General features: G+C 48.7%; 1 protein-coding gene across 1 annotated transcript; it reads right to left on the reverse strand.

Moving 5' to 3' along the window:
• Nucleotides 1-284: 284 nt before the first annotated feature.
• KLHL40 (kelch like family member 40) lies at nucleotides 285-10,423 on the reverse strand. The gene is made up of 6 exons (XM_009925951.2): nucleotides 9,118-10,423; nucleotides 5,690-5,850; nucleotides 3,948-4,055; nucleotides 3,050-3,235; nucleotides 2,360-2,506; nucleotides 285-1,568 (listed from the first exon to the last, which is right to left on the reverse strand). The coding sequence occupies exons 1-6, from the start codon at nucleotides 10,261-10,263 to the stop codon at nucleotides 1,457-1,459; spliced, it is 1,860 nt and encodes a 619-aa protein (XP_009924253.1). The 5' UTR covers nucleotides 10,264-10,423; the 3' UTR covers nucleotides 285-1,456.
• Nucleotides 10,424-13,713: the final 3,290 nt, after the last annotated feature.

Raw genomic sequence — 13,713 nt, forward strand, 5'->3', positions numbered from 1 at the left:
ATTACCTGTGTTCATGGTATCATGAGATCATGTAAGCATCCAGCTTCCTTCTAGCCCTAGGTAAGCTTCTAGTCCTCATATCTGTGGAGAATATCTGTGAGGATATGAACACTAAAGTTTCAGCTCCCAGATGGTGGAAAATAAGAAGAAAAGCTGGGGCTCTGCTAGGGCTCTCCATGGGGCTGGTTTTCTCTGTGTGTTCATTGCAGCTTTTGCTTGGTCCTTGTGTTTGGTTGCTGTGGACATTCAGTTACAGCTCTCTCAACATGCAAACACAGGGAATATTTTTTTTTTAAAATAGCATAATAATTTATTTTTAAATAAACCACTGGTCAGATGGTGTGGGCATCAGATTTTTGCTCTAGCAGATCTTTGTCCTGCTGCCAGTACAGTCGTGTTTCTATCAAAACATCATTATGGACAACTTTAAAAAAAAATATGCATTTTTTTCTCAGTAGGAATCTTTCTTAGAGCCAAATACGTCTGAGATCTCCATGTACTTAGCAAACTAGAATACTCTTTAAAAAAAAAAAAAAAGGTCAGAACATTAAAAATAAGAGGAACAGCATAAATATAAAACCTTTCCCTGAAAAACAGCACTTATCCAACCATAGGTGAGGACACTGTGATCTGTGATTGAAGATGAGGAGCCCAAAAGGCTGGAGATGAGTGCACATGGCTTTCCCTGGCTGCCTCTCCCCCCTTTCCTACCCTGCTACTTGCACGACTCTTCCCTCCCGCAGACCTTAGCTCCTGGCCTCTCTTCAGTCCAAAGTCGCAGTGGAGGCAAAGAACTAAGACTATTTTCTTTTCATCATGACTTCCAAAGCATTTCTGCTGCCCATGCTCACACGTTCTTTTCTTTTAACTGTCTCATCCCAAGAACTCTCCTCACTTGGGAGCTCAGCAAAGTCCCTCCAGGTCCCTCCTGTACCACTTGACTTTGACCCTTCCTTTCCCTCTCCAAGGTGGGCTCTAGTACCACGGTCATAGCTGCCTTAGGTGGGGAAATACTTTATAGACCTTCTTTTGTGGGGAATGTCAGCTTCATCTCTTGGGACCCACTTTCTGCCTCAACCGTTGGTTGGGGAGGTTCAACAGCAGTTGAGAAGATGGGGAAAACATAGAGAAAGAAGGGGAACAAGTGTATGATCTTTTTGTCCTCTCTGCTGAGACTGGTAGAAGTCGTCGCTCCATGCTTCTCAGCCTACCCCAGCTCCTTGCAGGCTCTAGACCCCTTCTCTAGTTATCTTGTGAGCATCTTCAAGTTCCCATAGGGCTTCAAGATAATTTCTCCCCTTTCCCATTTGACTAACTAAAAAGGTACCAATCACAGATGCAACGTCCTACACCGTATCCAGATGCTATATCTCTGTGCTGATAAGCATGGCGTCACCTCCCCCCATCCCTCCTTGCCCTAGACCCCCATGGAAAGAAAAAAAAAAATCACGCCTTGCTACATCTTCGTTAGGCGCAAAACATTGAGGCGCACGGGAAGGAAAGTGGCACCGGAGGCATACTGGATCTCCCGGAGGACCCCTTCCCACTTCTTCTGCTCTTCATCATACCTGGGGACAGACAGACAGACAGTTATGGTGAGGAAAGTGTCTCCTCTCTCTCGCTTCAGCTGCTCTCCATAGTGGTGGGAGCCCTGGTGAATGGTGTGATGTCCCACAGACATTATTTGGCCACAAGACATCTGTGGGAGCTGGATGGGGATGGTCAGCCCTGGTGTGCTCTGGTTTGCAGTGCTGGGCTAGGGGACGTGGATATCAGCACATGGTCTCGCAGGGAAGGGTGTATTTTTCCATTGGGAAACAGGTTGATGGCACCAAGACTAAACATCCATGGTGAAGGCCAGCAGGTGCCTGCTGAGGGTGCTCTAGAGCCACAGATGTGAAGGACAGGAGCAGCTAACGTGATGTTAGCAGCCATCAGAAAGTGCTTTCTGCCCGCTTGTCTGCTCGCACGTAAGACTATCTGATTTCCAGACCGAGCGCCGGCTTTTCCCAGGGAGAGGATGCATTGCACAAATGCTGCTTCACGCCAAAGGGGAGGTCTGGAACTCGCTTCAGGCAAAATGTCAACACAGCAACAAAGCTGAAGGAGCAGATTTTCTCTGGTACGTTGCTATATGAGGCTAGGAGGTATCACTGAATCACCTAATGTGCCCTCCAGCACAGCACAGGGCAAACTTCTCACCCAGAGAGCCTGCACTAAGCCTGTAGTCTTCTGCTGGGGTAACAGCATCCATCTCACACTGAAGGCACCAACACAGACAGAAACTATCTGTTCCGTCAGTCGCTCTCCCTAACATCCCTCCCGTGCTCCCTTGGACAGCCCCGGGGAAGATCATCACCTCCAAACGTCGTTCAGCTCTGTTGGCACCAGTTCTCCTGACTCCGTCTCCACCGTGGCGAATCCTCCAAGCAGGTAGAGCACCCCGGCCAAGCTCACCAGGCTGACTGAGCTGCGCTCCTGGGGGAACTCAGTGAAGGTGTCCCACCTGCCATGTCGAGAGAGGGGACATGTTAAGGCACCCTGCCCACCCCCATGCCAAGCATGGCCTTGAATCAGGAATCAACAACTGAATTAACTAAACTTGTGTAGGTCTACATGGGATGGGATCATACACTGACTGTTGTTAGAGATACCTGTTTCCATCATCATACTTCAACTTCACTTTATATTGAGTAGATGACCTGTGAAGCACACCTGGCATGGACCAGCAGATCCCAGTTGTGGGACTGCAGCTTCAAGGCCTGCCCAAAGTCTGTGGCGTTGGGTGAAGCTGCCAAGATGAAGCTACAGCCCTGCAGGGAACCCAAGGGCTGTACCAGTTGGTGAAACTGCTTTGAAGATGAGCCTGAGATGATCCACAGCCCAACTGCAGTGGCATTGGTGATGCCCAGCTGTCTGAGGAATACAGACTGGGAGGAACTGGTATCGGGAGTTGCAAGCAAACTCCAGAATGGTTGGAAGTTGCTTAATGTACACCTGCAGCCACTCCTTGTGTAACTACACCCTAAAGGTGTGCTCAGGTACGTACTTGTTGGTGGCAATGTCGTAGACTTCCACTGAGTTGGTCAAACCGGAGTCGGTCACGCCAGCTGCCACGTAGATTTTGTCCTTGTGCACAGTGGCTCCGAACAAGGAGCGGGCAGTTTTCATGGGAGCCAGCTCTTTCCACTCAAACTTGGCTGGATTGTAGACACACATCGTCTTCAGGCACTTCCTAGAGAAAGATGAGAGAGAAAAGGAGACTCAATCGCCTGCCAAGGGGCAGCTTTGCACTGCGGGAGTTTGGGGATGTCTGCTGGCAAGAACATGGGGTCTCTAGAAAGGATTTTTGCTCCTCCACATCAGCATGAGTGCCTTTGCTTGGGTGTGCACCTGAGAATGCCCATGCCTGGAGACATCATTTGCGTGGATAACGTATCCCCTCTTGCTCTGCTCACGTTGGATAGGAGTCCTAAAGGCTCAGCATTGTGCTTACACAGCTGGATATGGGTCCATGGAGCTAACTGCCTCTCAGGACCTCGCACACAGCCATCAGACAGTGGTTCAGTGCTCCTGATCCAACCTGATGCTGCGAAATATCATCAGTAACGCCCCTGTTCCCCAGGACGGCAATGTAAGGTGTGTGAATGTATGCGCGCTCACACTTTTCCGACCATAATCCTTTCAGAGCAGGACCTATCTTTGCTGGATTATGGCATGTTTGCTCTGCAAACAGTCATACTTCTGCCTTGCAAAGCAATCGCTGCAATGGTCCCCAAGAGAGGCTTTTTCTGCTGAGCCTGTCTCCTGCAGGAGGGCAGGATGGGGGTGAGGTTTGATGAGGTTTTTCACTCCTATTGCAAACACCCATCTGGATTTGATTACCAGACCACGCTTCTCTGCCATCCCACTAGTTTGGGGGATGAATCCCTTGTTTTTTTACTTACTTGTCGCTTCCTTTGCCACCAATGATGTAGATGAGATCCTTGTGCGATACCACCGCGTGGCCATAGACTGCGTAGGGAAGGGAATCGGCTTCACCCCACTTGAAGGACCTGGATCAGAGAAAGATGGGAAGCAAAAGGATCTGTAGCTTGCTAGGTGAGCCCTAGAGTAGGTGGCACTCTCCAGACCTAGAGGTGAGCACAGATCCTGACCCGATCTCAAAAATATGAGGTTTTCAATGAGATAATGCTCATCAATAAATTTTGTGATCCTAAAAAATGTGGAAATATAAAATACGCAGAATGTTTATGCTAATATTCATTGTTTTCCGCAGTATCCCCTACTCTTGGGCTTTGTGGATACACATCCTGACTTCTCCCAGGACCTCACCTCATTTAAAAGCATTACCAGCCGATCACAAAGAAGACAGAGATTTCTGCATGATGGAAAAAAATTAAAACCAATGAGACTTAGGGGTGCAAAATCCTGAGGAAAAAAATTATTTATTGGCCATCGCCTTCCACTTTGAGGTGCTTTGGTTGGCCAACACTCAGCAAGGACCCACAGGGGCAGGTATGTCCACATTTTGCAGTGCAGGGCTGTGTTGAAGCCTCTGAGCTAGCTCTGGGGCAGCTGAGCAGAGGATGTAGCTATAACGCTTTGGAAACCCCAAACTGGTATCCAATAGGCCTGATCAATTTCTCAAGAAGTGTCTGTTCATGTCCATGTAGCTTAGACTCATCCCTAGTTTTCATATATATAAGATGTAACCCCCAAGACCTGCACTTTATTTTACCTAAGAACTGAGTTGCCTGGGTTCTGAGTGTTTTCTATTTCTGCAACCACTCTGGGCAAATATTTGATCCCATAGACCAACAGTTTGCCCTCTCCAGGTTTGTTACAGTTGAAATCTTGACTTAAATAATGCTGGAAATACAAGTGGAGCTGATCACATCTCTACCAGCTTCAAATTGGTATTCAAACCACCCCCCTGAGCACTTAGCGAGGGCAGACACATCCTTTCCCGGAGCGTGCAGGGGCAGATAAATGCCCTGTTCTGTAGGAATGAAACTGGTTTCAAATCTCTGCCTATAAAACAGACTTTGAAGCACGCACATCTAAGTACAGACCAAGCAAAGGCTTGTTAATGCCTACTGCTCTGTCTCTTTGGGGCAGAGAACAGCAGTCTTTGGGTGTTTCTGTCTCCTGTGAGCAGAACAGAATGGTGCCTTTTAATAAAGCTCATGACCTTACATGGGTCAGAGCCCATTGTCCAAAGATAATCAGATATTAAGCCTGATATCCATCAGGATGGGCCATTCAGTGCCACATTGGAATATTTTTAAAACAAACATTCCTGTTCAAAGCCATTCCTGGTGAGGCCTCAGTGAATGTCTCTGAACCTCCAACCAATGGGCAAGAGCAGAAGGAAAAACTCTTGCTCCCCTGTACAGGTCTCACATGAGCATCAACTAAGATCAGTCCCCGATAACATAATATCCCCATCACGGCTTCCATCTCCGGGAGGTTCAATTACAATAAATGAAGCAGCTGCAGAGAGACAGCTCAGAGCCCCAGGGTACAGCTTGAGACAGTCCCAGTGGTCCCAGTATCTGGATGCAGACTTTGAGCCCTTTCTCCAAAACCTTTCAGCGCCTAGAGAGCTGGAGTTGTTTTGCAAGGCAGCTGCTTCACCTTCTCCTGTAAACCGCCTCCTGCCCCACACTCGCACGCGAACACTTACAGCCGGTCGTAGCACAGGACTGAATCCAGGGTCTTCTCTCCCTCTTTCAGTTCTTTCCCTCCAACCACAAAAATAGAGTTTTCTGCCTCTCCCAGGCCAAAGAGGCAGCGAGGGGAGGGCAGGGGGGGCATCCCCAGCCATTCTGCGTCCAGATGGTCATACTGAAAGGAAACATATGGCCATTAGTGTGTGTTCACCCGGCCCATTTGCTTTGCAAAAATCGGGGTCCAGAGGCTGAGGGCAAAGTCCATTCCCACATGCAGCTTGGTCACCCCAGTAGGCACTTTCTGCAAGGCCAGTTTCTGCCTATGCCTTACCATCTGTTGCAGGATGGGACATGTTAGTGCAAATCCAAGTCATACATCATATGACATATGCTTTATGACAAGGCATAAGAGCAGAGATGTGACAACGTGAACATGTTCTGCTCTGTGCACCAAAGCTGTGGCTTGGAACGTGTTGGGCCGTCTTCAAATGAGAGAGTCCCATGTTGGACCTCTAATGGATAGTTCCTGGGACTGGAGGAGATGAAACACTTCAATCTTAGAAATTTTGCCTGAACCTCTTCAGATGCAGCACACACCACAATATTTCATCCTGATATTTTCCAGCTTGGCCAGGTAACAGTGTGGTGTCGGCTATGTTGGCTACACAGCTCGCTCCCCTGAGTCCCTTCTTTTCCCATCAATTCTTCTTTCTGGCAAATAATCAGTTATCGTGTTCCTCCTCTGCTTCTTAAGATACCGAAGTCCTGTATCACCTCAGTGTGTGTGAGAGTTCGTGAGATGAAATGTATGTGTGTCCATCTGCACAAAGGCTATTTACACAATACCTATCTACCCAATATGGTACAACACAACTGAGACGGTACTGCGAAGACCAGAGCTCTTCTCGCTGACCAAAGTGTGCCAGGCCCATCTGATAGATGGGGAAACTGATGCGTACAGTGTTACTAGATCAGATGGCCAAATTCTTGCAGATCCTTGGACACCCGTAGATCAAGGCGCCGCGTCATCTCCCACCAGAAAAAAGATCTGAAAGATTATGAGGCTGGGGGCTCTCTGGGTACCATGGCTTGATGGGAAATGTAATCTGGGGCAAAAATTTTTAATGTAGCTTGGCAGCAGAGGAGGGAGCAACATCTTGCAGCCAGTTTGGTGGGACTCTGCAAGATGAAGCTGTGATGCAGCATTGCCTGAAGCACTGTTTGCTATGGGCTTGGGCCAAAGAGCTTCAGCTTGCTGGGCTGCCTCCCAAGACTCGGCCTCAGCTGGGTGCCTGTGGTTATTGTCTCTTTGTAAGCTGTGGTCCACATATGTGTTATTTATAGCGCAAGCCCGAGCAGCTCAGTCACCAGGATAGTTCCTGCTTCTTGATGGATTCGGCATTGTTTTCAAGTCATAAATCTTAGAATCGACAAATAAAGGATACCCTTTTCCATCTGAAATGTCAATGGAATAATTTTGTTCCTGACAAAATTTGCAAGGCCTCTGGGATTTATCAGCATTTTTATGTTTTTGTTCCTGTCCTTAAGTCTAAACTATCCCTGACCTAACTCTCCTGGCTTCAGCAGGAGGAATGTGAAATCAGGGAGGCCAAAAACAGAGTCAGAAGGTGTAAGATGCTGCTGCACTGACACAGGGATTTAAGGGTCCATCATACAGCTGCCTGTCAACATCTGTGTGAAGTTTCAGCTGAAAAAAAGGCTCAAAAGACTCTCTTACCCATACAGAAACCGTGAGCTATGTGATGGCACTGACGGCAATAAATTACACCTTTGCAAACTGACGGCACCTTCCAGCCCTAGGACTTGTCTGCACCTCCCATGCACAAGTGCCACAGTGAGCTCTGAAGGGACCGCTGTCCCCTTCTTGTGGGGAAGGAGCTAAAAATGGCCAAACGAAGCCCAAGGCATTTGCTATTAAGTCAGTGGCAAATTGGGAGCTGAATATAGAAATCTTGCTCTTTGCAGCTTAGAATCACAGAATAATTTAGCTTGAAGGGACCTCCAAAGGTCTTTTATCTAGCCCCCATGCTCAAGCAGATGCAGCTTTGGAGTTAGAGCAGGTTGCCAGGGCTTTGTGCAGTCAAATATTAAATGTCTCCAAGGATGGATGTGTTGCAACCTCTCTGGACCCCTGCTCCAGTACTCTGTCACCTCTGTTGGGAAGGTTTTCCTCACAGCTAACCGAAATTTCCTTTACTGCAACTCCTGGCCATTGCTTCTTGGCCCATCTTTGTGCAAAACCAAGAAGAGTCTAGATGCCCTTTCTGTGTCCCCTCCTATTAGGGAGCTGCAGACACCAGTGAGATCTTCCCTTCTCCTTCTCCAGGTTGATCAGACCCAGCTCAGCCTCTCCTTGTACCTCCCGTTCTCCAGCCCTGACCATCTTGGTGGCTTCTGCTAGACTCATTCCAGTACCTCAATGTCTCCCTTGTACTGGGGAGCCCCAGACTGGACACAGCATCCAGACGTGGTCTCACAAGTGTACAATCAAAGGGAAAAAAAAAAAAAAAAAAAAAAAAAGAAAATCACTGCCCTTGACCTGCTTGCTGCAGTCATGCTGAAACAGCTCAGGACACAGTGGACCTTCACTGCCGCTCAAGGAATTACCTTGCCTGGCCAGCAACAAGACTGGCGGAGCATTGATCTTTAGACGTAGGTTTCGGCGCCTTGCGTTAGCTGTCTACAAGGGAAGGTGCTCTTGGGTTACAGCCCAGGCTGGGGCTCAGATTGCCTGCACGGAGCTCAATTTTATCACAGGTTTGGTTACTGCTGAGTTAGAACAGCCACTTTTCCTGTGGAGTATCCCAAAAGACATCACACTGTGGTTTCCCCTGCACGTGATGGAAATGGCCAAGGGGGAGACTCCGAGCTGGAACTAGCACACCTCCAGGGGCAAGAACAGCACTAGAAATGGGGCACATATTGGGAGGTAGGAACATGCCCTGTGTCCTTGGGGTGTTTGCTCTGTGGCTGTAGCTGCTGCTGGTCCTTTGTTGGCACCTGGCAGAGTCACCCTTGGGTTTTGCTGGGGGTTCATAACCAGGGAATATAAAGGATGCAAAGCAGAACCCAGGCCTGATGTCACTAACCTTCTAGTTACTGTGCCCTGTGGCAGCCAGGGCTGGACCAAATGCACTGTTCAGAGTGATCCCCTATTCAGGATTTGGATCAGGAAGGCTTATTCCTATTACCTACTCCATCAAGCCTCCTTCCTCAATTACCAGAACCTCCCCTTCAGTCGGATCTGCCTTAAAAATGTAGGGAGAAGAATCTCTAGTAAAGCAACTCAGATATTTTACCTTCGTTTACAACTTTCATTTTAACTTCACATGACAATGAATATTACTGGCATCACATGGAAGCTAAAGACTGGTGATGCTCCAAAGTGGTCAAAGAAACAAAAGAAAGATACAGCTAGTACCTGTAGGAAGTAGGAACTCATGGGATCCTCTTTGTTGTCCTCGTTGTAGTATAGTCCTCCAACAATGAAGATCTGATTCTCTTTGGTCACCAGACTGATGTGGTTCTTTGGGATTTGAGAAGACAGGGAGGCAAAATAGCACTCATTGGCAGTGGGATCGTAGGCCACTGCTCCACTGTCGCTCACCATGAAAATAAGGTCCTGGAGGAACATCCCAAAGCGCATTGTGTCATTTAAGATCCCTGGGAGAGCTTCCTCCTCTGTATCTTCCTTCTCATCTACTGCTCCATTGACGACATTGTCTTTCACTTGCTTTTCACTGCTTTTCTTCACTTTCTTCTTCTTCACCACAGTGAATTTGCCTTTCTGGGCATCCTTCACCATCTGCAGTTTCTTGAGCAGCTCTGGGCTGGACTTCACCATGGCGTGCTTCTCCACGTGGTCCTTGATGTAGTCGTTGGGCATGAGGCGGAAGCGGATGCTCTCAAAGATGACAGGCAAGGCCTTCTGCCGGGTCTCATGGTCCTTGGTCCCCACCCACTTCATCACTACTTCGAAGACGGTCTCCTCTTTCTCTATGTTGAGGGAGTCACTGGAGATGATCGCGATAAGCTCATCAGGGGAGAGCTGGTAGAACTCCTCATCCCGGGAGACCAGCGCAAAGCGATCGCAAATGAAATCCCGAGCTGCCACGGCCAGCCGGGCACAGTCCAGCATCAAGCCCAACCTGAAGATAGCCAAGCAGTTGCTGAGGCAGAGCCGCTTCTGCAAGAAGGACACGCAGACGGTAAAGATGGAGGGGATCTGGAACATGTTGGCCACGGAGAAGATGTCCTGCACATTCTGCTCTGTGATCTCCAGCTCGGAGGTGTAGATATAATGGAGGATCTTGCCCATGACATCTGGATCAACGTCTTCCAAACTGACCTCCCTCTTCTTGCTCTCTTCCATGTCCGAGAGGAACATCGCTCGAAAATACGGGCTGCAAGCTGCCAGCACCAACCGATGGCAGGGAAACTCCTTCCCTTTGACTTTCAAGACACAGTCCAGAAACTTATTGTGGTCCAACATGTCTTTGAGTCCATCCTGCAGGAGAGTTTGCTGGTAGAGACGCAATTCTTCCACTTGATCAAAAGGCAAACCCATGGTGAAGAGTAACTGCTCCTTTTTTCCCCAGTCCTTCTTTTATATATGTGTATATTTATAAATATATCTGTACCTGAGCCCCGGTAAAGAAATTTACTCAAAGCAGGGCTCCCGGGTCTCCTTTGCTTCCAGACTGCCAGCACACTGGGAATGTGAAACGCTTGCTACTATCGCAGCTGTCTGCGTACTTCAGTTTCCAGCGTAGGGCTTTATATATAGCCACAGCGTTACAAAGCTTAAGGAATCCATACTGGAGCATGTGTAAGCCGATCACCCTTTAATATGACACATGGGACAAGGAGGAAGGGAGGGGGCTGGGGGAACAGCTGTAATTCCAGCCTCGATGCTTCAGGAAGGGTCTGTCAGCCCGTGAGTCACGGCGGGGGGAGCAGGAGTTTTTGCTGCCGTCCCATGACGGGAGACGCGTGTGACCCATCGGCTCAGCTGCTGAGCTTGGGAAACGGCTTCCAGATGAATCAAACATCCCAATCTGCCTTCTGGGTCATGAATGGCAAGGCTGAGACCTTCTCCCTACACCGCTAAACGGACTGCTCCGAAACTGCTAAACCTTTTGCTGTGCTAAAAATAGACCGTGAAGTCAAAGCTGGAAAGATGCAATAAGGGAGCGTCTTATGTGGGCTTTGTGGCATCCCCGACTCCAGACAGCTCACTCCCAGGGCTGCTTTTCTGCAGAGGTTCGTCCTTTATTTTCCTCTGGAGTCACTTTTCAGGGGTCTGGAAGGGGGTGGGAAATGAAGATGGAGCGATTTATTTACACCCCCATATGGGATATGAGACCTATGCTGGCAGTTACTTAAAAGTCTCACTAAAGGAGGAGACTCAAGGAGCCTGGGAGAGGGATGGCTCTGCTTTTGCCTGCAATACATGCATGGCCCTACTGGCACAGTCTCTGGACACCTCGTCATTAATAAATCCATCTTTTCCACGTCTTGGTGACAGAGGGAGGGTCTGAGGCAGAACAGAAATAAAGAGAGTGCAACGGTGGGCTTCAACTCACAGGTTAGGACATCTCAACACAGGTATCTTCCTGTAAATTGAGGGTGTCCTGCTAAGGTCTACTGAGATTCAACACTCCTGTGTTGAAGTCTAGAGCCACAGCAGGACAACCTGCCTGGTTTTGAGCTGATGCTCCAGAAAGGCTGAGGTCTCCAGCAGGTCTTGTGTCCTGCTTGCATGCCCATGGATGTCTAGGAAGCCCCACGGGTCCTCAAATGGCTGGTCCAGGTCCAGCTATTCCCATGGAGCTCACAAAGAAAAAAATTAGTTTTGGCAGACATGGGTGAGCAGAGTAGCTATAATTATTTATACCTACAGTAAAACTTATACATGAATCTGTTTTATCTCCATTACTATGGACCCTCTGGGCTGGCTGACACTCAGTGATGGCACAGATTTAATTAATGATTTAATTAAGTCTATGCAAAGATATTAGGCACTCTGCTTGGTGTATTTAAAGCCAGATAACCCCTTACCCTGGCATGGATGTATTTATAAAAGTGATTTGTGCCATGATGGTTATCTACGTATGTGGGAAAAAGGAGGGAGCTATACTGGTATGAAGCCCTTTTGTACTGGTGAGGTTCCAGAAGCATCTGGGAGGTAACAATATAGCAGGGAAATAATCACAAGCTTTTTTTGGAGCTCACATCATAAGCTCTTCTGCTGTGCTGCTCGTCTGTGACAGGATCAGACGACGAGCGCTGATCTTTGAAGTGGGTCAAACTTCAGAAACGTTTCTCTGCTCCCAGACATCTGGGGCTGGACAACCCCATCCTCCCCTCTCCCCTCCCTCTGCATTAGCTCTGCACTTTCCCAAGTTTAATCCTGTGTTATCATGCTACCAGCTGGGATTTCCCCCCCTCTCTGCCTTTAATCTCCCTTGAGCCCTGACTTGTTTTGCTTTTCGCTGTGCTGCTCGGCGTGCGCTGCCATCCGAGGTTTGCTTCCATATTCCCCGTGCCACGAGGTGCCGCTGCTAAAATGCAGCTACGGCCCATCCCTTCCCAGAGGAGCTTCCAACCGATCAGTGGGTCTGTGGCTTCTCCCAGGTTTGTGGTCCACCCAAGGAAAGAGCACCCTGCCAGTCCCAAACCTCCTCTGGGGTCTCCGTTGGCTTCAGTGGCTTCGCACAGCGGCTGGACCGGCTCCAAGGCTTGGCGAAGCAGCCCTGGTTTTTCAAGCGCACCATCTCCTCGGTGCACGGTGTCATTTAGGCTCCCTACAAGCATGGGGAGAGACAGGTATCTCTGGGAGCTGGTTCACTGCACCCGAGTTAGACTCTTGCCTGAGATGAGAGGATGGTGGTGTCCGTCTGTCCCCATTCATTCTACAGGCAGTTTAAATCATGCATTCAGACTAGACACCCTTAACTGTTCCCAGTGCCTCCTAACACCAGCAGTGCTGGAACGCCATCCTCATAACGGCTTGGGGCAATAATCACACGTGTGATCCCCTGCCTTACGTTTCCACCATTTTTTGCTCTCAGCTCGATACAGCAGCATTCATCCCAAGCCCTGTCAGCAAAATGGGTGTAGATTGCATATATTGCCCAGGCTGGACATGCATTCTGTGCTCTATATATTCACCCTGACCTCAAATGGTCTGTAAACCTCCCTGGCTCCTGAGCACAGATGCATTCAGCTCAGATAAGGGTAGTTCATCCCTAAACAAGTTTCTACCACAGCCTGGTGGGACAGAGGGTTGTTCTGGTGGACCCAAACCCTCTGAGCAGCTCAAACAGTGCTAATGGGGATGCTCTCAGAGCCACCATGCACTTCTCTGCAACCCTCCCGGGGCTGGGAGTAAAAAGCCAGCAGTGTTTTATGCAGCTCAGTTCCACAAGCTTCAGATCCACCCTCCCAATGAGTATTTGGTGTCCAGATTATTTTCATTCTTACACTTTAGGTTACACTTTTCCAGTCTGGATCTCAAGCACAGTATTTCTTTCTCACTTGTGTGTTTATTCTTTCCTCATTTCTGGCTTTCATTCAGTCACACTAGTTGGTCGTTACCGTTTTATAATCTATTTACGCACAGGGAAGTCAACAGGATTTTGGTCTGAGCCTTGCTGCCCTGGAGAGCCAAGGCCACATCTGATTGCTACGGGAGACTTTTCTCTGATGATAGCAGTGGAATTTGAGGCAGCCACCAATTCTGAGCCCTCTGCAACCATTATCTCCTGTAGAGGCTTTGTTCACAGTAGACTTGTCCCATCTAGCTTCCATTTGCTGGGTCCAATGTGTCACCACAAAGGTAAGCTGGTCTCCAAGCAAGTACCAGCCAAGCCCAGAGGAATTTAGCATCTAAAAGCAGAGGAGATGGCACACGTGGATGCGACAAGGGTGAGCAGTGATCATAGTTACCACTTGGTTATCTTTACGCACACATTAATGGATGAATCGACTCTCCCCAGGGTATACCCCCGAGAGT

The sequence above is a fragment of the Haliaeetus albicilla genome, chromosome 2, assembly GCF_947461875.1.
Source record: "Haliaeetus albicilla chromosome 2, bHalAlb1.1, whole genome shotgun sequence".
NCBI classification, from domain to species: Eukaryota; Metazoa; Chordata; class Aves; order Accipitriformes; family Accipitridae; genus Haliaeetus; species Haliaeetus albicilla.

Coding starts and splice junctions, on each gene's coding strand:
- KLHL40 (XM_009925951.2), bottom strand. CDS start 10,263: ATGGGTTTGCCTTTTGATCAAGTGGAAGAATTGCGTCTCTACCAGCAA. Junction 3,236..3,947: donor GGTGGCAAAGGAAGCGACAA/GTAAGTAAAAAA, acceptor ATCTTTCTCTAG/GAAGTGCCTGAAGACGATGT. Junction 1,569..2,359: donor GAGCTGAACGACGTTTGGAG/GTGATGATCTTC, acceptor GTCTGTCCCCAG/GTATGATGAAGAGCAGAAGA.